Source organism: Liolophura sinensis, chromosome 8 (assembly GCF_032854445.1).
Source record: "Liolophura sinensis isolate JHLJ2023 chromosome 8, CUHK_Ljap_v2, whole genome shotgun sequence".
Lineage (NCBI taxonomy): Eukaryota > Metazoa > Mollusca > Polyplacophora > Chitonida > Chitonidae > Liolophura > Liolophura sinensis.
In genome coordinates, this window is record NC_088302.1 from 28,451,631 (window position 1) to 28,477,414 (window position 25,784).

At 38.5% G+C, this 25,784-nt stretch overlaps 2 protein-coding genes across 2 annotated transcripts; one reads left to right on the forward strand and one right to left on the reverse strand.

Annotated features, from left to right (window-relative positions):
- Positions 1 to 1,980: 1,980 nt before the first annotated feature.
- On the reverse strand, positions 1,981 to 6,348 carry LOC135472563 (mitochondrial import inner membrane translocase subunit Tim9-like). The gene is made up of 3 exons (XM_064752118.1): positions 6,173 to 6,348; positions 3,633 to 3,728; positions 1,981 to 2,380 (listed from the first exon to the last, which is right to left on the reverse strand). Exons 1-3 carry the CDS (start codon positions 6,203 to 6,205, stop codon positions 2,198 to 2,200), a joined length of 312 nt encoding a protein of 103 aa, XP_064608188.1. The 5' UTR covers positions 6,206 to 6,348; the 3' UTR covers positions 1,981 to 2,197.
- A 50-nt stretch (positions 6,349 to 6,398) lies between these two features.
- Positions 6,399 to 19,678, forward strand: LOC135472562 (arfaptin-2-like). Its single transcript, XM_064752117.1, has 6 exons — positions 6,399 to 6,453; positions 10,313 to 10,551; positions 11,565 to 11,969; positions 13,357 to 13,450; positions 14,302 to 14,476; positions 15,291 to 19,678. The coding sequence occupies exons 2-6, from the start codon at positions 10,320 to 10,322 to the stop codon at positions 15,441 to 15,443; spliced, it is 1,059 nt and encodes a 352-aa protein (XP_064608187.1). The 5' UTR covers positions 6,399 to 6,453; positions 10,313 to 10,319; the 3' UTR covers positions 15,444 to 19,678.
- Positions 19,679 to 25,784: the final 6,106 nt, after the last annotated feature.

Below are 25,784 nucleotides of genomic sequence, written 5' to 3' on the forward strand. Positions count from 1 at the left end.
AACTTTTTACACTGTTTTCAAGTTTAACACTATATAAACATTATAAAAAATACTACACAAAAAGTACAGGTACGAGTCTAATATTAACCGATAGGTAATAATTTTAGGCATTGTTGTTAAATACACAAAATTTGAATTGATCAGCAAATATGGATATTTTTGCCACAAAATCTTCGGCATAGCCTCTTTAAATCCATCCAGTTATATTTTCGTAAGTATTTTTGATAATTGTATATGTCTGTGGAGACATAAATTGTGTCTAGTTATTCTCTAGTATGCATGGTCGCTTTCTTCCTTAACAGATGCAAATGTCGATTTAAATTACCTTTCGATTTAAATATCACAAGCTGTAAAACCTGCATGTAAAACTAAATAGGGCTGCAATATGCATAATCTTACATAATGGCCTCACATTTTTACGTTTTCCACACGTTTTTATTTAATTCACCAATACTTCCTGCCTGAAAGCCATAACGAAATGCATAACACTTGGATTCGAGCCTGAAACAAGGTACATGTATTTCATTTGACGCGTCAAAGGCCGAAAGTCTGCTTGGCGGCTGGCAAGACAAATATTTAGGGGGCCTTCGTGGCTCAGTCGCTTAGCGCACTAGCGCAGCGCTAATGACCCAGGAGTCTCTCCTGAGACCAATGCGGTCACTGTGAGTTCAAATCCAGCTCATGCTGGCTTCCTCTCCAGCCGTACGTGGGAAGGTCTGTCAGCAACGTGCGGATGGTCGTGGGTTTCCCCCGGGATCTGCCCGATTTCCTCCCACCAAAATGCTGGCCGCCGTCGTATGAGTCAAATATTCTTGAGTAGGGCATAAAACACCAATCAAATAAATAAATAAATAAATCAAGGACCAATTGACTATGGCAAGCGGAATGAGCAAGACAAAGAAATAAAACGTCAAAGTGGCTGACGGTTTTCACTTTGCCGATAAACAACTATTTCCCTGTTGATACACTGTATGACCTCGATCGAATTGTACAAATACGCATGATGTGGAAACCCTGGGCTAGTCCATATTCTTCTGTTTCCACTTGATTTGGTATGCTGTGAAATACTGTACCTTGAAAACAAGTGACAATAACTATACCCTCCAAATCTCATTTACTTCAGCCACCCACCTATATTGCAAGTCGGAGTTATCCCTCCTAGTCCCACTCTTGGATATCAAAGTACCTCGCCCTCAGAAAACAATAAATGCACATGTGGTTGGGGGATTTCTCTCGGCAATTTCTAAACTTTATATTTTCCTCTTCATGTTTTATAATGGTACTGGGAGGAGCTGTCAGTTAAAGTATTAAATCTGGAAAAATCTACATATACTTTGAATGTGTGTTTGGTAAGTACAGATGACTTACCAAGAGGGAAATGCACCAGTACATATAAAATCATGCATGTATAATTATATACATTTATAAATATTATTAAAAATTCAGGTGATGCATAGCTTTTGCTATAACTCTTTTGTGTATGATGAAGAAAGCAGAAGATGGAGTTTATTCAACAAAACAACATGTGACAGAACTATTTCCCACAAACTTTCATAACCTGGTGTGTACCGCCACATATACACCAACTCTTTCAAACTTTCTTTCACTCAAACACACGTAACTGTCAGGAGCCCAGATGAAACTCAAAGATAAATTAATTTGGTTTTCCAGCAACAAAAAAAAAACCCCCACAGAAATGAAGATTTGCATTGAACACAAAATCCGAAAAAACATGTCCTGTTTTATATAAAGGCTAATTGTTTATGTGGTATCATCATGCTACATAATCTACATGCAAGTCTCCTTATAACAGTAGGCATAAGGATATAAACATATTGAAAATCCAGTTTGAATGAAAATCCAGTTTGACATAAAATATAAAGTAGTCATGACACCACATAAGCACGCAAACCATTCTGGTGAATATTTCAGTGAATTTTCTACCCTTATTCAGGTCTTCACCTTGGTTGAAAATGAAGTGAGTCTCACGATATTGTTACATTTCACATATCTGTCTTTTCTATTCACTGATATCATACACACTTCTTCTATCAATACAAATATCAAATGTACCTGCTTTTCACACACTAGTCCAAGCTGAAACTATGAGATCATTTCAACAAACGTAAAATCCCTTAACAGATTCTCCCACAGGGATCATCTCAACTGAATAATGTCAAAGAGTTCACATCTCTGCTCATTTTTCTGCAGAATCAGTCATTGCTGTTGGAGATGCTTGGGTTATCTTCCCTTGACCTGCTAATTTCTCAGCCTCTTTTATCATGGCTTCTTGTCTGCTGGTTTGCTGTTCCATGAAAACCCGCATTAACCGCTGGTTAAACGACACATATCTGTCTGTACACAGATTAATACACCGCATCTGCAAATAGATCCAGCAGAAAAATTGGCCCCAGGTACACAAACAAATTAGTTTAGAGTAGCCTAAATAATGATCTATCACAAAATATCACTCTAGTCTGTGCATATGTTACCATTCAAAATAGGTAATAAAATTCCTAAAATTTATACAGCAAACAGCAATATAACTTTAGTATTATTTTAACACTACACATCGCACAAAACAAGTCTATATTTCATAAAAGGCAATAATTTGAGCTATTCTTTATAAATTCAGAAAATTTGATTAGATAAAACCTATTTAAGTGTTGCCCTGAAATCTGTGGTACAGTTTCTTTAATCATTCTTACTACCACGCAAAGCTCCTGATTTAATTTGATTAATATTTGTATTTGCCCTATAAGTTAAAAATCAGCTTATAAAATATTACTTTTGTGTTGAAACCTCAAGATTTTCCTTTTCTAGTAGGATATCATTCTTAAAACCAAACCTTATACATTTTTTCTAAGATAAATGGAGCTCTTAGAATCAGGCAAACTTAATGGCTAAGCCATGGTTGAAGTTTCATATGTATTTATGCTTAAGTCTTAACATAGTATTTAACTTCTTATCCAGTCATAACAAAATTTTAGGTAAAATACAGTACTTCAATTTATTCACCACAAAAAACTTGTTTTACCAGAAAATATGCTTTTTTGTGGAAACACACTGACAGAATAAAGTTCTAAACTTGTGTATCAGACTCAGACAGGGGCATGAATTCAACATATACAGGCAACGAAGGCCAATACATTTTCTAAATAAACACAAAATGTACGTGAAACAATACATGTCAATCTATACATATTCACAGATATATATATCATAATATATTCATATATCAATTATTATCTACTTAATCACAGAAATTGGATACATAAGATCGGATATTCTAAATTTGCCGAAATTGTATATATCTGTATTATTAAGTTAATTAATGAAATGGCTCTCTACAATGTATTATTAAGGATACTTTTTTTTTTAGATGATACTAGACTACCATTCTTCATTAAAACTAAACGGAGAGATACAATGATTTTTTTTCCCTAAAAAATAAACGGTTATAAAATTAGACGATTCTGGACAAAAACCATTATCTTCTGTATAAAAATTTCAACATATAAACTGTCGCCATCGTCAATAAAAATGGCAAATTACAGAGTGAGACAATGTCTGATACATGTAAACATGTCACATTTACATCTCAAAATGACTGATGTATCATCTACACTTACCTCATCTGCTGATATTTTTCGTTGGTTGAAGTTTGAGATACAGTTCATGAAGCATTGCTCTGTCAGCACATTATACAACTGAAGGAAGTCTTTGAGCTGTAAACAGTCACAACAATAAGCTTGTTCAGAAAGTGTGTATATTATAATCAAAATGAAAAGAGCTGAAAGCCCACCTCGTATTCTTACAGGCAGGTAGTATACACGTTTAAATGTCATTCCTCAAAAGGGACAGCAGCTCAAATGAGAAACAATTTTCATTCCCACTTATGCAATATGTACACTGTATTCAGTATATAAAACATTATGTTAAAAATGGAATTTACTGATGGTTGATGAATACATGTTAATGTTTAGTGTTTGGTGTTTAAAATTAGGCTATTTTCCACAGTGTGCTGTTTTGAAATTCTGACATTCTTCTTAAGGTGAGGCACAGAGTTGTCACCTAAATGTATCAATTCCCTTGCACACTGGGACCTGAAAGCTATCCCCTGATCTTGTGCCATTTCTGAATTATATGTCGATTTTTTTTTTTATCTGATTGGTGTTTTACGTCGTACTCAAGGGTATTTCACTTCTACAGTGGCGGCCAGCATTATGGTGTGAGGAAACTGTAAATTTCAGAAAAAAGCCATGGATTGATTTTCTTGTCCTTGGATCAAATATCATTAAATTAAATGAAGATGGTGCTGTAATCTGGATCTGTAACTATTTTTCAATATTGTGAAACAGGATGCAAATATAAACTATCCTCCCTTTATCTGTAATGAAGAAGATGGGTATGAAGTAAGATGATGCCTCCAAAGTGACAAAAAATTATGTTTGCTTTGCTAAACTTCATCCCCCTTGTTACCTCATGTTCCAGTCTGAGGACAGTCCAATGACCTCATACAGCTATGTGCAACACTATTGAAAAAAGTGGAATTTAACAGACAAAGCCATCACCATGCAAGTGTCAAGGGCTTTCACTGAGAAGATCTACTTAAAGTGAAAGACAGCATCTGACTAATGTTTATGTCCATGAAAAGAATATCATTCAAAGTGTCTTAAACTGGTATTAAATATTTTTTTTTAGATTTTGTTTAACCCAGTAAAGGTTTGGTGAAACTTTGACACAGCTTTATCAAGTCTCCAGCTGGGTGACATCATGTTTATTCTAGCTCTCTAACGCCGATATTTTTTAACATAGGTATTTTCAGTATTATAGTCAAAGCAGTAGCCTAGGACAGATAAAGTTGTTGATTTCGGTCATGAAGGTCCAAGTGATAAATAGATTTCTTGGAAATTGGACAAATTGGAAGGATATTTCTTCCACTGTTTGAACTGTTAATACAGTAAGCCTGCTATAGATGCATGGCTGAGGTATTCCTGGTTCAGGTCCTAGCCTCTGGAGGGGTTGTGCTGGTGATTTTGACCTCAGTTAAATGTTTATAAAATTACAATAGGATTATTTTTGTACAACTAGATTCATGCTCAATTCTGAAACAAATGGAAATAAACCTAAGCACCACTGAGGTTGATCTATGCATTGGACTATCATTCAATTTTATGCTTCAGTTTTGATGTGGTGGCTTCAAAGATGAGAGCAGCTCTGACCTAGTTATAGCCGGCGTCAGAGAAAGAACCTTGGCTTGAACACGGCGTTTCAATAACTTTACAGTATTTTATGGAAGAAAACAGCAAAAAAAAATCATCCCTTGTATGCGAGAAAGACAAAGAAACAAAATATAAATTCTTCAATTATAGTAAATTTAGAGAATAAAAAATCATATCATGAGAATTACACATAATTAATTTCAAGCATAGTCCAGTGAGATGCCGTCTTCTCATTCCCATAACCCTTCGGCATCCCTAATAATTTTTCACTGCCTCTGACATTTGTTACTTAGCAACTGCATGCTGACTAAACGCTAACATGAACAACAAAAAATGTATTTGTATAATTTGAACAACACATCTAAGTAGGCCTGGATCTACTGGGGAGATGACCTCTTTTAATAATATGTAGGATACTTTTTTGAAAAGCTTGAGAATCCTGTTTTCCACTGAAATATGTTTTAGCCTGGTGCTGTCTTGTCCTTTAACCATAAAGATGGGGCAGCAGTTTGCATTCCAGAAATGTTTCTCTTTTATTTATTTTTTCATATGTGGCATTCACAGGATGCTCACCAACCACCCAGCCTAAACTGAAAGGTGTTGGGAAGAACTACCAGCTCTTTCAACGATGGTACATACGTTAGTTCAGTAACTGTTGGAGCAGTTGTAGATAGCCTATTAGACTTTAGAACAGTATTTGGGTAAGCTTGCTGCCACACACAAAGTATATAGGCTAAGACCTTAGTAATAGAAGCTCATGTTGGTTTTTCTTTTTTTAAATTTTGAATAATCCAGCAGTAGCCCACGGCACACAGTCTGCATTTGGCTAAGTCACAGGTAAATCTTTTGAACATGTTAGACTGATACTAATGTGTGACTGATTCAATGATTGTCTTCAGACGGAGGGTGTGTAGCTTAGGCCAAAGTCTCGTACGCGCCGCACTTACATTCCTCGCATGTACATCGTCTGCAGTTTTCATATCCCCGCCGTCTGCGACTACTTCTGTGGTCAAATAACTAGCAGCGGCTATTATACCATTTCCCAAACGTCTTTCAACGTTTTGTAATTTCACGTTTGAATCCAGTCCACATGTTTTCACAGCAGACCACAATTTCCTGTCTCGTGATTTCTCGCGAGATTACGTCATATTCCTACAAGTTGTTGTCGACGCACAGACATTTGCATTGTGGACGTGTAAACGTGTTGGCGGCTACCTATCAATGTGCAGTAAGTAGAGCCACTTGTTTGGCCGTTCTGTCTCCATTCATTTTCTACTGTCGCAGATTTAGCATTTGCATGATATGTAATAGGCTTTCATGCATTGTTCATGATTCTTTTTTATAAGCGAGATGATTCAGATTTTGACAGGGGCGGACACGTCACTTGGGACTGTCCCAGCGACGACAACAGAGCGCTGTCAAGATTTGCTTACCTTTATGCTGGATTGACTTGTAGAAACATTGCCTTGACCTTTAACAAGACTGTGTTTTAGTATGTTTTCTTATAAAATGATGGTCACTCTATTCCTTGACCTTTTGCCGAGACCCTTGTCGTTTTACAGTTAGAGTATCTTCACGCAGAAGAAATAAAAGATGACCGGCAGTCACAATCTGTAACCCTGTCTGCTGTTCTAAGAGGATAGGTAGCACAGGATGGCGAGAAAGGCAGTTGCACTGTTTGAATGCTGCAAGAATACAAGTAGATCAATTAAATTTAGCCAAAGATCTCGACTGTGAACTTTTTATATGGGGTTAAACATAGATCACAGCCGAGGAGTCTTCCAGGTGATGATATTGGTATTTTAGAACAGCTATTTGAGAATCTCCACGCAACAAAAATCCGTCAAAGTGAACCAATGCATGCACTTCAAATCAAACTCCAATAAAGTATGTTCACCAAGGCAATCTCTGTTCCTCTGCCATTTATTTTCCACGTTCTGTAGCCTTTATGACCTGTAATCCAAGATAATTCACAGTTGTGACTTATCACATGCCGTTGACATCATGGCCTAATAAATAGGGTTGTTCCTTCCAGCACGTGTGGTTGACCTTTCATGACGTCACTATGTTATGATCAGCTGGTTGTTAGTTTTGGCAGACAGAAAGCCATGTGACTGGAGAGACGCGAATTTGCAAACATTGTAGTGCATTGTGACCTGCTAAATATGATCCTAATTTCGACTTCGGCTAAAATTTACAGGAGAATGGTCATGTAAAGGCAAATAGCGATTGTGACAAAATGCGTGTAAATATTTCAGCTTTCAGAATTACCGTGCTATATTTGTAGTCGGAACGAGTCTAATGTGCACGCATCAGAGTTGAATGAGGAAGGGGTCTGGAATCGGGGTCCTCCTGCCTTGCGTGATAAGGGTGGCCAGCAGTCCCAGATATAAGTGACCGTTAGGCCGAGGTCTCGGGCTAAACTAAATAAACCTTGAAGTCTGTTCTCAACAATATTTGATATTTACCTGCTTAAAGTTTAATCCTTGAACTAAAAAATCTGATCAGTCCATTCTGCTAAGCACTTACTGAAATGCAGTAGGCTTCTAAATCCGCTCTTTAATGGCAGCACATTCCTCTTTCTGGTGTGAATTGAAGAGAAGAGCACCTTTATTACAATTCTTGCAAATATAAATGCTTTCCGTGTTCTAAATTGTGTTGAAATCCAAAGAAATATTTCCGTCTCTCTCGTCAAAATCACTGGTTGATGGTTGCGGAGTGATGTAACTCTTAAATCAAGCATCAGGAAGTGAGATTTATGGTTGAATCCAGCCCCAAATGTGCCTTAAAGATGGTAAGGAGCTTTTACCGCATCTTCACACGCACATTAAAACTTCACTAGCTACAGGTTAGTTGATTATGTTGACCACTCATTTGACGTTGATTTACACTAGGGAAATTTTAATGCATGTGTAAAGATGTGGTAACTTTTTCTTACGGTTACTCTGACACATTTGGGGCTCTATTCCACCATAACTCTCACATCGCTTTGTGTCGCTCGATTTAAAGGGATACAGAGTGGATTTCTGATAGGTGGATGTGACAGATAGGCAAGTCTTGGCTAAGCTGAATTTTAGGTTTGGTACATTTATTCAAGCGTGACCAAGGCTGCAAGATTTTACCCAGGAATCCCTGTCTCCACGTTCAACCAATCAGCATCGATTTTGTATCCCTTTCAGGGGTACACCACTCCACAGTTAAGTGAAATCACGGCGAGTCAGGTATGCTAAAATATCAGAATCACTCGCTAAAAAATATGGAAATTGAACTGACAAGTCAGCTGCGAGGATCATGCAGCCAGTCTTAAATGATGTGTTTGGTGATGGTTTGATGCCAAAAAGGAGGTAGAATATGGAGGAAGGACTTTAGATACACTTGCTGCACCGTGACTGCACACAGCGATTTACAAGAGAGTCAGAGTGTAAAAGTCAGCACTTATTTTGATTCTCTGATGAGTCAGATTTGTGTGTGAGTGATTGAAAAGATCCTTTTCTCTCAGTACATATGATATGAGAAATTGAAAAGTGGGAAACCCTGCATCCAGGTTTAAATATGTTCTCACCATGATATGGCTGAAATATTGCCTACATGGCAGTAAGCAACAACCCTTCATGCGTTCAACGTCGAAACAGAATCAGGATTGTTTTGGATGGCTACAGTGAAATCAGCAAGCATACAGATTGGCTACCTAGACTTGGTCTACTTTGCTGCAAGTCAGACTGAAAGTGTCTGAAAAAAAAAAAAAAATCCAGGGTGTTTAAGCATACTTCTAACAGTGCCACTCTCTACATTCGCTTGACATCACTGACACTGCTAGACAAGCTTGCCCTTTGGAGCCTGTGCTACACATGTTGCTTTGTGCAAGGTTAGCTCCACTTCATGTGTCCTCACACAAAACCACTTTAATTTAATAAGCTTTCAAGAATACAGTTGCTTAAGATGTGGGTTAGAATAATGTTTTGCATACTTTTGAGAAAGAGAATACTGGAGTATAAAGTATTATTAAAAACAAAGGTTGAGAGTTGTGTTTTCTGCCATCACTTCCTTTTTCATCACCGGAAATCCAATGACCTCGGTGTTGTTCACGATTGCGTAAAAAAAAAAAATTGCTGGTTGTGGCAGTAATGTTAAACGAATGAAGAGAGTGGTTCATGCGCTGTAAGCAGTATGGGTGTGAATTGATAACTGGAACCTTGCATCTACATGGAGACTTTGGTATGGAAATTTCCTACACAATCGTAAGCTTTCTACGTTTCGTTTACCACGAAGAGCTGAGATTTGGAAATTATTAACATGACACAGCATGTGAACATGATCAGTTCAATGCCATGTATGTGTACTTGTATGGGAGTTGACTCCTTGTTGTTGGAACTGTCATGCGTTGTACTGATATAACAGATATCCCATAGCAGACACAAAAGGACATTTGCATGTTTACTTGTGCTTTTATTGCCTGGTCAGTGACCACACTGACAAGGCTCTAGGCACATAAGCACATGCACGTACTCATGTAGTTGTTCAATAGACAACCCTTTGCCTATTGAACTGGGGAGAGGGCAGTAGGGACACAGCTGTTACCTTTCTGACTATCGCATTGCTTTACTGTCTTCCTACTTTTAGGAAGTAACACCTACATTGAAAGGTTGTTTTAAAACGTTGCACATGATTTGCTGGTAAATTCTGACACTCATGTTATCTGAAATATGCATCTACCAATCTTTGACTGTATTCAGATGTTAGAAAAATGATGTAAAATGCACATGTGTGTGCCCAAACTGGTAGAGGAGTGGACCAATTATTTTACTCCTCAGAGGAAAGCTGAGGTTAATCCCACAGCTGTTGTGGTTGTTCTACCATATGTCAGTTTGTGAATTATGTTAGTCATGTATTGTAGGGCTTGTGGAAGTCACATTTGTGAACTACAACCTGGTTACATATACAAGCCCACACGACCTAATCAGTGGAGGGCTGTGACTGGTTGATTACGATATGCCAGGACATGCAGGCTTGTGTAAAGTACATGTGAACTGAACAGTGCCTTTCCATGATATTGTTACATCTTTGTGGTTGATTTCCATTTCTGATAGGGACACAATGGCAGATGTCAGCAATGGTCCTACAGAACCCCTAGACGATGCCACGTTTGAGAGGGACTTGAAGGAGATATTGGAGGATGCACCCAATCTCAACGATCTCAGCTCCAATGTTCAAAGCGGCAGTCCTCAGAAGATGAACAACTCTGACTTTGGAGGCTTCAACTATGGCAGTCCAGATGACCCAGAATCATCTGGAGGCCGACTAACCCACTCCTATACTGTCCCTCCAGGTATGCCCCAGTAGAATGTGCCAGCCTGTATTCATAATGCAGACTGCTTGTACATATATACGCTGTATATTGACATCTTGTCTCAAGATATAGGTAGTAACAAGGTTAAATACCTTGTTCAGGTATATGTACTTCCTTATTCTGGCTTATTCCTTATTAAAGCCTGCATGAGCTGTGAGGCATGATATTGACTTTCAATTTATATCATTTGTCAGAACTGGTAGTTTTTCTCCTGAATAACTGACGTACAAGACAAAATAGTTTAAGCTTTGTATACATGCAAACTGGATGTGTTCCCCGCCAGTTTCATAAAGGTTACTCAGTGCACATTGAGAAATTACACTAGTGAATCAATAATTTCTTTGTCAACATTCAACTTAAAAATCAATACTCCATGCGAACAGTGATCGTGTAGAGACACACCATGGCATTTCATCTATATCCATGCTTCAAGAAAGAAATGTGATGAGGTGTTACAAAGCTGTAGGGAAGGTATTTTATCAGTGGGTTATCTCCTATCGATCAGAACTTAGTATTACCTGAATGTACTGTAGATGGCAAGATACAGAAGACTGTCTTTGGGAAGATCAAAAGAGAAAAATTCTTGATTAACACCAGTCAAGTAGATACATTTTTACTTAGAGCCAGACCGGCCCGGATAGCACAGTTGAGTCATGCCTAAGACTTTAAAAGAGGAAGTTGTAACTAAGTAGAGGAATAGTGCAACGACTGGTTGACCCGTATCAGTATAATGGCTCGTGCGGGGCGGCTTACTTGCCTTCGGTAAGTCGTCTCAGTGAAGCAGCACTAAATAAAAGAGCGATGGAAATCCCTCCTGCAACAAGGAGGCACATTACACGTACATGCACCCTAAGGACTCCTTCGTCGTCATATGACTGAAAAATTGTTGAGTACGACGTTAAACCCCAAGCACTCACTCACTCACTTAGAGCCATATACAGTAGTTTTTTTTTTTCAAAAATTTATACATGTGTTTTGTTCTTTGTTTTCAGCAACGAGTAACGTGCCCCTTTCCAACAACCATCAGAATGGTGATTTTGTGCCAAAAGTTACCCACCCCAACTCCTCAAAGCTAGAGACTATAAAAGCATGGAGTATCAACACATACAAGTGCACCAGGCAGTACATCGCAGAGCGGTTCGGTAAAGGCTCGAAAACTGTGGACTTGGAGCTTGAAGCACAAATCGAGGTGCTGAGAGACACACAACGAAAGTATGCTAATATTCTGAGATTGGCACGGGCTCTTACTAGTCACTTCTACCACGTGGTTCAGACTCAACGTCAACTGAGTGAAGCTTTTATGGACCTGTCCCAGAAAGCGCCTGATCTGCAGGAAGATTTCACATATAATTCTGAAACTCAGAGGGTACTTGTAAAGAACGGAGAGACTTTATTAGGTATTGTACAGCTGTTAAATAAATAAATAAATACATAAATATCAGCGTTTTCCCACTTGTGGTATTTATCCACCTTCAGAATGTAAGAAGTTTACCCAGTTTCCATCGTTCTCAGAATCAAAAGGCAATAAATGTCTTCTGCTATTCTTTCGTGTAGTTTTACATGACGATGGAACACCTCTTACCTTCCATGAATATGCCGTATGTTACATGTAAAATTTGGCAATGTTTAAATTTGGTGGTTACTTAGTGCGCTTCTGTTTCCTCCACCCATAATATACTGGCCTAAATTTTCGTACCTCCTATTATGTTCATTATGGTGAAAAAAATATTTCAGTTAAATCAGTTCTATTATCTTAGTTATTTACATGTTGGTATATGTCATATGTTGATACATGGAGTTTGTTTTAAAATAATGTAATAAGGCCGAGTTTTGGTGTGGCACATGTAATTATGTCATTTGCTATTAATATCATTATCAGTGATATCTTAAAGAGCTACTGGTACATGGGAAGGTCTGCCTACAACTTGCGGATGGTCGTGGGTTTCCCCTGGGCTTTGCCCGGTTTCCTTCCACCATAATGCTGGCCGTCGTCATATAAGTGAAATATTCTTGAGTTCAGCGTAAAACACCAATCAAATAAATAAATAAATTGAAGAGCTACTCCATTTCCAAACCCTTGGTGAGAAAAACAGAGGGTTAAGGATAAATATCAAGACGACCTAGATAGTTTTGTAAATATCAATACCACTTCTGTAAGTTTTGAAGGATCAAGTGAAAAAGTCAACTCCATCGATAACTTCCACTTTTGCCTGATTTTACGTCAAGCAAAAACGTGTAGTTTAAACAGATACTATTCTCTCAAACATTTTTGAAATTTCAGCCTTACAGGACTGATGACATGTACATTGAATTTGTTCATTTCACATCACATTATGTTTTTGAGGACACTTCAGGTACGCCAATAATGGCCTCTATGTATCCTAAACCGGTTTTGAACCATGCCGTCAGTTTTTGCTCAGTAAGACTTCCTTCATACACTGCTAAAACCTTAATCTAGTTTCTCTTGGAGGTCAGTTAGCTCTTAATTATTTACTTGCCATCAAGTTAATATTTAAACGAATTCATAATGTGTTAGGGTAAGGGTGGTAAGGAATTATGGTGAAATTTTACAATTACTATTTTTTATGAGGTACTTGTATATATGTAAAATACATAACACATGTAATTTTGACAAGTTAATTATTTGGTACACTATCTTATCTTAGTATTGTTTATACTTGAGTATGCATTTGATTGTTACTTTATGTTGCCATATTTTGTCCTGCTTCAATATACAATATATTTTACTTCTAATATGCATGATATGAACTGTTTGCATGGCAGGAGCTCTGAACTTCTTCACCTCTTCTGTGAACACACTGGTCCATAAGACGATGGAGGATACTGTGGTGACAATCAGGAACTATGAAACTGCCAGGTAAGAGCAGAGACGAGAGGAAGGGCATCTATGAGCATTTGTGTTCAGATTATCTGTTGGTTGCTGTGCAGCAACATGACTAACAGTACATCTGCGATGTTTTTCTCCAGTGTTTTTCTACCCTAGTTTAAAAGAACTGTATCTAGAGAGGAAATGTATTTGCATCTGGGGGCCTCCGTGGCTCAGTTGGTTAGCGCGCTAGCGCAGCGTAATGACCAGGAGTCTTTCACCAATGGGGTCGTTGTGAGTTCAAGTCCAGCTCATGCTGGCTTCCTCTCCGGCTGTACGTGAGAAGGTCTGTTGGCAACCTGCGGGTGGTTGTGAGTTTCCACCCACAATAATGCTAGCCGCCGACATATAAGTCACCATAAAACACCAATCAAATAAATATTTGCATCTGGCATGGCGGAGATGGGGGGTGGTGGGGGGTCGAAGAGCAAACTTAATGATTCTTCTGTGTACATGAGAGGTGTGCCGTAATTTATTTATTTATTTATTTCATTGGTGTTTGAAGCCATACTCAAGAAGATTCACTTCACAAGATAGGACCTCGTGCCTACCAAGGTTTTTCATTTAGAAGTGGAGGTGGAGGTCAGAGTTCAGAAGTAAGGGGCTGAATTGAAAGTGATGTCACAGTTACTATTGATTTGAACAGTAAGGATATTCGAAGTAGGCGGCTACAGGAACATCAGTACATCAGTAGACAGCTGCCTGCTGCTTGCCCTTTTTGAACACCCTGCTCTCGTGTAGAACAATGGGTCCATTGTTGCGAGATCAACATTGGCAATTTGCGTGATATGAACTGTTTTTTTTTTTTTCATGTAAGTGAAAGTATTGTTTTGCTGCTGTAGATTGGAGTATGATGCGTACAGAAATGACGTAGACTCCTTACAGCTGGGACCACAGGATTCCTTCACAGCCTCCAAACTCGATGATGCCAGGAGCAGGTTTGAGGAGCACAAAACTAAATTTGATCGCCTCAGATCGGACGTTGCCGTAAAGCTCAAATTTCTGGATGAAAACAAGGTGTGTACCAGTACCAGTTTGATTGAATCACCGAATGAATCAAGAACTCATTTTCTTTCTGACGATGACAGTAACGGTATTGTTCATCATAAGGCAACTTTGGTCTGCTGTTAAGATACAGTTGGACCTCAGTGGTTCCTTTCATTGGACCCATTCACGTTCACAAAGTTTGTAAATAAAATGTTTTCTCGTTATTTATTTCATTAATCACATTGCTTGGTGGTAAAATGGTAATGGTTTTACTTTGGTGAAATTATTGATTGGTGTGGGACATGCTAGCTACTCATGTTATTCGTCTTGAATTTCTTGGATTAGGATGTGAGCTGTGGCCGAGTGGCTAAGGTGCTCGCTATTTAGTCTCTTAGACATGAAGTGCAAGTTTAAACCTGGTCTTGTCACAGAATTTGTGAATGCCCCCAATCTTCTGTTTGTGGGACCACTTTTGTGTGCTGGTTTTTACAGTTCAACATTCTTTGAAGCACTCTTGTTTTCCATCAACATGTTGTGCAAGCATGTATTGGTTTGTCACTCTTGAAGAAGTTCATCAGTAACTAGTAATTTACGCTGAGCAATTTGCTTTCCTCCTCCTGTAAAACGTACCACAATTGTATAAATGAAAAAAATTCTTCAATATGGTGTTACACAACATTCAAATAACTTATTCAGTTTCTTGGAGTGTGCCATTCTATAAATGGAATTAACGTTGAATACAAAGCAAAATATCAATTACATACACAGAACAAACATTTTCTTGTTAGTAAATAAGAAAATTCAAGTGTGCTGTTTCTAAACATTCTACTGTTGTTGTTTTCAGGTTAAGGTGATGCACAAACAGCTTCTGTTGTTCCACAATGCAGTGTCTGCCTACTTCACTGGCAATGAGTCTGCCCTGGACTCCACACTCAAGCAGTTTAATATCAAATTGAAAGCCCCTAATGCTGAGAAGCCCTCCTGGTTGGAACAGTAGAGCCTGTCCAGATCCAGTTCCTGGTGCACAGTGTGTAGTCCTCCTCAGTCCCTGCTCAGTCAGGCCTCTGGCGAGTCTAGTCCACACCCGAAGTGGTTCCTAATGTGCCCTTAGTGGCACAGGTACAAATATAACCAAGGATTCATGTTGTCCTGCCCATACCTGACACACTACTTCAGCATTGTGAAAGGAGCATGAGCCATAGAATTGAAGAGATCTGTTAATGTAATATGCTTCTGGCCTGAACAGATATATATGTACACAAGCATGACCACAAACCCTCTTCAGATGTATTTATTGTTCTAAGAGACTTCAGCTTCCTTCAAAAGCTGTAAAATTTATATACTGGTGGTCTACTGCAGTCAGTTAAATGTAAACCTTGTAGCTTGATGTATAGTGGTGCACTTGACTGAAATCCTTCTTTGCTGGTGCATTGTATGTATGACCAGTGTGTAACTTATGAGGGCATATAGGGATGAGACCTGTTATAGATGGAAATAGGTTGCTGAAAATCTGTCAGGATGGTTATATCAGCTAAAAGTATGCTTTCTGCAGAGATTGAGATCTGGAGCTACTTTCCTCGCCTCATACCTTATTGTCACAGATATAACTATAATTCCTTGAGTGTGTTATTTAATACACATGGAGATACGTACATGTATGTGTATATACGTCACCGACATTGTCCATGGATTCTATTAAAGATATATATGTACATGTGTATACATTATAATATATCGCACCAATACTTTGATCGATCTTTATCTCATTCTATGAAAATAATACAATGCGGCAATTTTATGTTCAGCGATGATTCTATTTTATTTCAAGAAACCAATTTTTTCTCTTAAAAATATTCTTGTTTTACATGTGTATTATTGTAAAAGGGAAATGCAATCTTAGTACATTTATTGTTATGTTACAATATTATTTTAAAGTGTTCAAGTTTTTCTTAAGTTTTAATGCATGTTTATTTTTCTGCATTTGTGACACCCACTGTGATCTGTCTTCATTAGCCATAGTATTCACAATACAATAACAATGTAACTTCAGTATACATGTAGATATATGCTATGAAGTTAGCGGTATGTATATTCTTGAGTTTGGAGTAAAACACCAGTCAAATAAGTCAGCTGTATGAATATCCTAAGTCTTTTAATTTTTGGGACAGATATTAATCGCACTGAAAGCAGAATATTATATTTCTTTCCCAGCTTTTTTGGAAAAGTAAAGATATGAGTATGTTGTTCATTAGATGGACGATGTGAGAAAAGAAGAAACTAAATATTCCTGCTACAATTATATGTATGCTGGCTAAAAAGAGTGCCCCCAAAATTAGAAGAAATAGGGTAAAATGAACACAATGTCGGTTTACTGGTTTGCGTTGACAGGGTATTTTATACCCCAGTGTGAAGACAAGTTCAGCCTGCAGATGGTCGTGGGTTTCCCCCGGGCTCTAACTGGTTTCCTCCTGCCTTAATGCTGGCCGCAGTCATATAAGTGAAATATTCTTGAGTACGGCATAAAACATCAATCAAATAAATAAATAAATAAAGACAAGTTTTGTCTACTTGTTCCTGGAAATCTGATTGCTTTGTATTAGTTATCATTTACTGCTTTAAGTAGTATCAAAATGGTTTAAAATGTTTTTCTGATTTCACACTCCCAGAAATCAAGAAATTTCTGACCCACCTATTGTCTTTTAGATCTTTATGAACATAAGAAGATGTGCCACTTTTCCCTAAGTGTTCTTTAATAAGAAGAACACCAGGGTCATGAACCAAGCTTGGGGATACATCGGAAGCTTAGCGTTCTTTGAATTTCATCATATTTATGTGTGATTTTCGTTTCAGTGCAGAGAATGGCATTGTCCTACTGGAAAGGGATGACTTGCAATCTAAAAGTACAATTCTAAAAATTCAAAAAAATGACTTGGAATCTAAAAGTACAATTCTAAAAGTTCAGATAATATTACAGGGTCTTTATCTCTGAATCAGATGCTCATTCTTAGAAAGCGGGTTGTGGATACATGCAAGGGTTTTACTTAAGGTGCACACCTGTGGAAACTGCATGGCGTTACATTGTTTCGTCTATTCAAGAACCTGTCATTTTGAGCCATCTACAGTATGATGTTAAACATTGTTTTGCTTCATGATGTTTCCCGCTTTTGTACCACGTTTTGTAAATTCTGTGTAGTCAGTAAAGGTATTTTAAAAGTAAACAGTTATTGTATGCAACAATAGGATGAAAATTTGTGTATAATGTAAAATGCGTATGTAACTTTTAAAGCAAGGCTTTGCTTACTCTGAAATCCACCCACAAACCTTATTGTACATGTGCATTTCTTGTGCATTCCACACTAAAATCTTGTGCGTCCTATCTTACTATCCCTTGTGATCACCACACAGTATATCATTGAATCGTTTGTTTGTGTGTATTTTTTTCCCGTTATATATGTATTTTGTTTTTTTAAAAGTAGTTGTGACCCACAATTAGAGATACAGATTCTGTCTGGATCACGCATGCATGATTCGTTTTACGCAGATCCGTCCTTTGGATATGTGTATGGAAAGATACATGTACTGTTATGAAGACTCTTTCAGTCCGACTGGTATTGGGTTTTTATCAGTTATGTTGTGGATGTTTTTTGGCTCCCCTCAAGGTTTCCCCGTCAAACGGGCACCATATACCCAAGCTTGACTTTTGCTATTATGTAAATACTTGTATTTGGAATTTCAACACCAGGCCTACTAAATGTCTAGCTTTTGTGTGTCTCCTGGATATGAATAACCATTACCTTGTCTTTTGATGTTTAGTATAGTCCTTAAGAATTTAAACAATGCATAATTGTAGCTTACAAGAGATCAGGTTAATCACAGCCTCTTCATATTGTTGTATCTATTATGTATTATCTATTCTGTTTCTAATCTTTGCTTAGCAAAGTGATCAAATGTTGAAAGATTTTCTTACTGTTTTATGAAGTGTAATATTAATGGAGGATAAATAATGGTGCATTAGAGATACATTTAACTTGGTTTCAGTAACGATTTATATGTGGAAATCAAAGGTTAGTAAGATAGAACTGTTTCCTGGGGCACAGGCATATTTGCTCTCATTTCTATTGAAATTATTCATGTTGTACACTTCACTTAGGGATTTGTCTTGCAACACAGATGTATAGTTGCTTAAACAAAAAAAATATCTTGACCGATGCCAGCAGCAGTGGCTGCTTTGCCATGGAAGTTGGCTATGGTTAAATATGTTATAAGCACTTTGTAATTTGGTGAAATGGACCCTGTTAGTAGAGAGTATGGGTCTGTTCACACTCACAATATTGGTTCATGCAACATGGTACTAGTATGAAACTCTCAAATGTAGAAGGAAAATAGTATAGATTGGTGTGCCCAGTTGGCAAGGCTGTGATTTAGCAAGGCAGGGTGACAAAGGTTAAAGCCCAAGCCAAAAATTGGTGGTATCTAAACATTGGGTAAAATACTTGTATAGATTTGCCCGACGGTTGTTAACTTTCTGACCTGCTGATGTAGGAGTTGTCAGAAAGCTTTCTATGTCAGCTATAGTCAAAAAAAAAAAATTAAAAATCAATAAGATATGATTCCTTACATTAGGAGGGAATGTAGATCATTGTTTGGCGTGAACATGAAGATAGTTAGCCGTAATGTGCGAGGAGCAAAGTAAACGAAAGGGAATGTTGATAAAGTCCATTTATTACTTTACTTTTTAATCAGAAATTCACCATGTAATTTATAGGAACACTTTTGATCTAGCAATTCGCAAAAACATTTTTTAAGTTAAACCATTTCCTCTCCACATGATGTAAATGTAGTGACTTGTAGAGCTGGGCAATATAAAATAATTGTACACCTGCCATACCATTCTGTGATTTTTATGCAGCTTTCATCAATGTCTTCTTGTGCCAGTGCATTTTATGATGTACCGAAATTAATTAATGAAATAATAAAATGGGGTTTTGGAACTCACAATCCTGAAGTCATTCGTTTTTAAACATTTCATCAAGTCTCAACTTTCAGTTGCATGCTCAATATTTATACCGCAATAGTATTCTCCTAACTCCTCCAGGCTGTACCTGGCCCACTGTAATGCCACCTGCCATCGAACAAATGAAATACTCTTGAGTATGATGTAAAGCACCAATCGGATAAAAATATATATTCCTGACTTGAAGGTGAACGTCAGTTTCCTGTACTTGTCAATCCCACTACCATCATGCCAGTGAAAAAACCTTATGCACCATTGTGGTGTAGCATTAAATAGGCAGTGGGTAATTCATTCGGTGAGCAGTAGTATTTTAAATGCAGAGTGTACACTATCATTTGTGAGAGATTACCCTCCACTGGGAGAAGAAATTACGAACTCATTGGATTATTAAAACAGCTTGTTAAAATTGAGTTTCTTATCATGTGAACACAGCATTCACACTGTGTGCACCTGGCATGATTGGGTTATATGACGGAACGTGTGCTTCAGAAAAATGAAGACTTCATCTTAGTTTACAAAGTTACCTACACAATCATTCTTAACTCCTTGTATATTCCTTGCTCTGTTGCATTTGATTGCTTTAAACAAAGCCGATTTATTAATCCTCTACCTTACATCAGAATACAGTTACTCCTGACCACATGACATGTTGTAACATAATTAGTGATATGTCCTAAACACCCCCACCAATGGATGACCAGCATTAGCCCCTTTTACTCAGATCATGATGTGGGAGCCAAGTTCTTGGTTCAGCTGAAAAAGAAAAACTCCTTGTGACCTTGACTCTACTTGAGAATATTAGGGGAGGTACATCTAACTTTCTTCACAACAAACACTAAAATGCATATATAATGATGTAAATTGATATACGTATCAAAATTTATATGATGTAATTTTGACCAAGGTCACACAAATAAAAGAGCTGATGCAATGCATATACAGACACTACAACACTATACGGTCTGGCTATTTCTGTTGTCAACTTCATATGTACAGGTGTCTGAACTTTTCCTGAACACACTACTGTGTCCCATCCACCTGACATGAACTACAATATACAGTACTGTATGTCTGTCTACAGTTACTGGGAAGTCACAAGGGGTATGCTTTTTGGTAAACACACGAATACAAGTGATACTAGAATGGATCTGCGAATAGCAGATCCTAGGCCGGGATCCCGGATCTGATCGATGACGTTTTCCCCTTCATGTTCTGAGTTCGAAGGACACATGTTCCACATACACGGCTTTCAAAGTTTCCATGCGACCTTACACCGTTTGTCACTGAGGCAGTCGGCCGGTCATTTCCATTCCCTGGAATAGATCGCCGACCTTGATGATGCTACGCTATGCCCAGTGAAAAACGGTCGTTCTTTGGCAGACTTAGCCCGCTAATTGTAAGAAATAAGGCAAAAACACGACCAGTGTAACAGCAAGTTTGTACATTCACATCTCAATTCACGACCTGCCATGCACACTCACTGCTCCCACTGATAGCTCGGCCATCGTTAGAAAGTCAGCACTTGGACCAGGGCATATGTCCTTATATGTCAATCACACTGGCCTGTTTAACGTATAGTAAAGAGGACAAGGTCTGCGCAAAACAAAGCTAACTTTTACAGGTCCATGTCATTTGCTGTTGTAGTTAGATCTCTTCGCCATCTAATAGAGTACTGGAGTTAGATGGGAACTGGAATCAATGTCATCCTATAACGTATTCGAGAGATCACGGACAGTGTAGCCGAAAGAATCAGGTCAAATACTACAAACGCAGTCCAGTCCCCATCTAACTCCATGTTAAACCAATGGGATTCCCACCTTTTTCTAAACAAAAAACGGTGTTGTCATTTAAACGCTTGTAGCGAAAAAACTATTGATCGGAGCTCAAATCCATTGACGAATGCTCGAAAGAGCATGTCTTGGGCTACAATTTCGTGCAGGTTGCTCACCTCTAGCTGTTATAGTTCTCGAGTTACAGGTCATTGAAATTACGTAAGTTTTTTGAGTTTTTTGCCAATATCTCAAAAAGTTTTGCAGATACCAAAAAAATACAAGCAGATTCAGAATGAGCAGCTCAAGATACATCAGAATACGTTCAGAACGAATGAACTTTAAGAACTTTTTGTGACGTCACAAATTCGACCAATAGCGAGCTTCCAGAATTTTGACCGGAAGTGAACTATTTTCGCAAACTTTAAAGAACTCGTAACTTACTAGCTGCATGTCAAATTTGAAACCGATCGGTTCAGTGGTTCTTGAGAAGAAGATTTTTAAAAGTTTTACACAAAATCCAATATGGCGGCCGAACCACGTGACATAGCAAAAAAGTGGAGAATTTGTCCCGAGATATTCACCGCCAGAATATGTGTGCAAAATTTCAGACCTGTATGTGGAACGGTAAAAAAGTTTCCATGCGAACAAAGTCGGTGAAAAAAAAATAATAATAACTAGAATGGATCTGCGAACAGCAGATCCTAGGCCGGGATCCCGGATCGGATCGATGACGTTTTCCCCTTCATGTTCTGAGTTCGAAGGATACATGCGCAACATACACGGCTTTCAAAGTTTCCATGCGACCTTACACCGTTTGTCACTGAGGCAGTCGGCCAGTCATTTGCATTCCCTCGAATAGATCGGCGACCTTGATGATGCTACGCTATGCCCAGTGAAAAACGGTCGTTCCTTGGCAGACTTAGCCCGCTAATTGTAAGAAATAACGCAAAAACACGACCAGTGTAACAGCAAGTTTGAAGATTCACATCTCAATCCACGACCTGCCATGCACAGACTCACTGCTCCACTGATAGCTCGGCCATCGTTAGAAAGTCAGCACTTGGACCAGGGCATATGTCTTTATATGTCAATCACACTGGCCTGTTTAACGTATAGTAAAGAGCACGAGGTCTGCGCAAAACAAAACTAACTTTTACAGGTCCACGTCGTTTGCTGTTGTAGTTAGATCTCTACGCCATCTAAAAGAGTGCTGGAGTTAGATGGGAACTGGAATCAATGTCATCGTACAACCGTTTCGGGAGATCACGGACAGTGTAGCCAAAAGCATCAGGTCAAATACTACAAACCCAGTCCAGTCCCCATCTAACTCCATGTTAAAGCAGTAGGATTCCCACCTTTTTCTAAACAAAAAACGGTGTTGTCATTTAAACGCTTGTAGCGAAAAAACTATTGATCGGAGCTCAAATCCGTTGACGAATGCTCGAAAGAGCATGTATTGGGCTACAATTTTGTACAGGTTGCACATTTCTAGCTGTCATAGTTCTCGAGTTACAGGTCATTGAAGTTACGTAACTTTATTGATTTTTTGGCTGATATCTCAAAAAGTTACACAGATATTGAAAAAATACAAGCAGATTCGGAATCAACAGCTCAAGATACATCAGAATACGTTCAGAACGTATGAACTTTGAGAACTTTTTGTGACGTCACAAATTCGACCAATAGCGAGCTTCCAGAGTTTTGACCGGAAGTAAACCATTTTCGCAAACTTTAAAGAACTCCTGACCTACTAGTAGCATGTCAAATTTGAGAACGATCGGTTCAGTGGTTCTGGAGAAGAAGATTTTTAAAGATTTAACTCAAAATCCAATATGGCGGCCGAACCACGTGACATAGCCAAAAATAACAAAAATATACCCCTAGAAAATTTCCTCTAGATTGTGTGTGCAAAATTTTAAACTTCTATGTTGAACGGTGTTGGAGATCTGCTGCTAACAAAATCGAAAAAAAAAAATAATAATAATAATAATAACTAGAATGGATCTGCGAATAGCAGATCCTAGGCCGGGATCCCGGATCGGATCGATGACGTTTTCATCTTCACGTTCTGTGTTCGAAGGACACATGTTCCACATGCACGGCTTTCAAAGATTCCATGCAACCTTACACCGTTTGTCATTGAGGGAGTCGGCCGGTCATTTGCATTCCCTCGAATAGATCGGCGACCTTGATGATGCTACGCTATGCCCAGTGAAAAACAGTCGTCCCTTGGCAGGCTTAACCCGGTATTAGTAAGAAATAATGCAAAAACACGACCAGTGTAACAGCAAGTTTGTACATTCACATCTCAATCCACGACCTGCCATGCACAGACTCACTGCTCCACTGATAGCTCGGCCATCGTTAGAAAGTCAGCACTTGGAGCAGGGCACATTTCCATATCTGTCAATCACCCTGGCCTGTTTAACGTATAGTAAAGAGGACGAGGTCTGCGCGAAACAAAGCTAACTTTTACAGGTCCACGTCGTTTGCTGTTGTAGTTAGATCTCTACGCCATCTAATAGAGTACTGGAGTTAGATGGGAACTGGAATCAATGTCATCCCACAACCGTTTCGGGAGATCACGGACAGTGTGGCCGAAAGCATTAGGTCAAATACTACAAACCCAGACCAGTCCTCATCTAACTCCATGTTAAAGCAATGGGATTCCCATCTTTTTCTAAACAAAAAACGGTTTGGGGATTTAAGCGCTTGTAGCGAAAAAACTGTTGATCGGAGCTCAAATCTGTTGACGAATGATCGAAAGAGCATGTCTTCGGCTACAATTTCGTGCAGGTTGCACGTTTCTAGCTGTCATAGTTCTCGAGTTACAGGTCATTGAAGTTACGTCACTTTTTTGAGTTTTTTGCTTATATCTCAAAAAGTTACACAGATATGCAAAAAATACAACCAGATTCAGAATCAGCAGTTCAAGATACATCAGAATGCGTTGAGAACATTTGAACTTTAAGAACTTTTTGTGACGTCACAAATTCGACCAATGGCGAGCTTCTAGAGTTTTAACCGGAAGTGAACTATTTTCTCAAACTTTAAAGAACTCGTAACTTACTAGCTGCATGATAAATTTGAAACCGATCGGTTCAGTGGTTCTGGAGAAGAAGATTTTTAAATGTTTTACACAAAATCCAATATGGCGGCTGAACCACGTGACATAAGAAAAAAAAGAAAAATATACCCCTGGAAAATCTCCGCCAGATTATGTGTACAAAATTTGAGACCTCTATGTTGAACGGTGTTAAAGTTCTGCTGCTAACAAGGTCGGTGAAAAAAAAATAATAATAATAATAAGAAACTAGAATGGATCTGCGAATAGCAGATCCTAGGCCGGGATCCCGGATCGGATCGATGACGTTTTTCCCTTTATGATCTTTGTTCGAAGGATACATGTTCCACAAACACGGCTTTCAAAGTTACCTTGCGACCTTACACCGTTTGTCACTGATGCAGTCGGCCGGTCATTTGCATTCCCTCATATAGATCGGCGACCTTAATGATGCTACGCTATGCCCAGTGAAAAACAGTCGTTCCTTGGCAGATTTAGCCCGCTAATTGTAAGAAATCAGGCAAAAACACGACCAGTGTAACAGCCTGTTTGTACATTCACATCTCAATCCACGACATGCCATGCACAGACTCACTGCTCCACTGATAGCTCGGCCATCGTTGGAAAGTCAGCACTTGGACCAGTTCACATGTCCATATCTGTTAATCACCCTGGACTGTTTAACGTATAGTAAAGAGGGCGAAGTCTGCGCAAAACAAAGTTAACTTTTACAGGTCCATGTCATTTGCTGTTGTAGTTAGATCTCTACGCCTTTTAATAGAGTACTGGAGATAGATGGGAACTGGAATCAATGTCATCCTACAACTGTTTCGGGAGATCACGGACAGTGTGGCCGAAAGCATCAGGTCAAATACTATAAACCCAGTCCAGTCCCCATCTAACTGCATGTTAAAGCAATAGGATTCCCACCTTTTTCTAAACAAAAAACGGTGTTGTCATTTAAACGCTTGTAGCGAAAAAACTATTGATCGGAGCTGAAATCCGTTGACGAATGCTCGAAAGAGCATGTCTTGGGCTACAATTTCGTGCAGGTTGCACGTTTCTAGCTGTCCTAGTTCTCGAATTACAGGTCATTGAAATTACGTAACTTTATTGATTTTTTGGCTGATATCTCAAAAAGTTATACAGATATGCAAAAAATACAACCAGATTCGGAATCAGCAGCTCAAGATACACCAGAATACGTTCAGAACATATGAACTTTGAGAACTTTTTGTGACGTCACAAATTCGACCAATGGCGAGCTTCCAGAGTTTTGACCGGAAGTAAACCATTTTCGCAAACTTTGAAGAACTCCTGACCTACTAGTTGCATGTCAAATTTGAGAACGATCGGTTCAGTGGTTCTGGAGAAGAAGATTTTTAAAGATTTTACTCAAAATCCAATATGGCGGCCGAACCACGTGACATAGCAAAAAAAAAAAAAATATACCCCTAGAAAATTTCCTCTAGATTGTGTGTGCAAAAT

Bases quoted from the DNA above. Each gene is read 5' to 3' on its own strand.
- LOC135472563 (XM_064752118.1), bottom strand. From the start codon at position 6,205: ATGAAAACTGCAGACGATGTACATGCGAGGAAT. The intron at 3,729-6,172 runs GTAAGTGCGGCG...GACTGTTTACAG, and splicing joins ACGATGTACATGCGAGGAAT to CTCAAAGACTTCCTTCAGTT. The intron at 2,381-3,632 runs GTAAGTGTAGAT...ATCTATTTGCAG, and splicing joins GAAAAATATCAGCAGATGAG to ATGCGGTGTATTAATCTGTG.
- LOC135472562 (XM_064752117.1), top strand. From the start codon at position 10,320: ATGGCAGATGTCAGCAATGGTCCTACAGAACCCCTAGACGATGCCACG. The intron at 11,970-13,356 runs GTATTGTACAGC...TTTGCATGGCAG, and splicing joins GAACGGAGAGACTTTATTAG to GAGCTCTGAACTTCTTCACC. The intron at 13,451-14,301 runs GTAAGAGCAGAG...TTGCTGCTGTAG, and splicing joins AGGAACTATGAAACTGCCAG to ATTGGAGTATGATGCGTACA.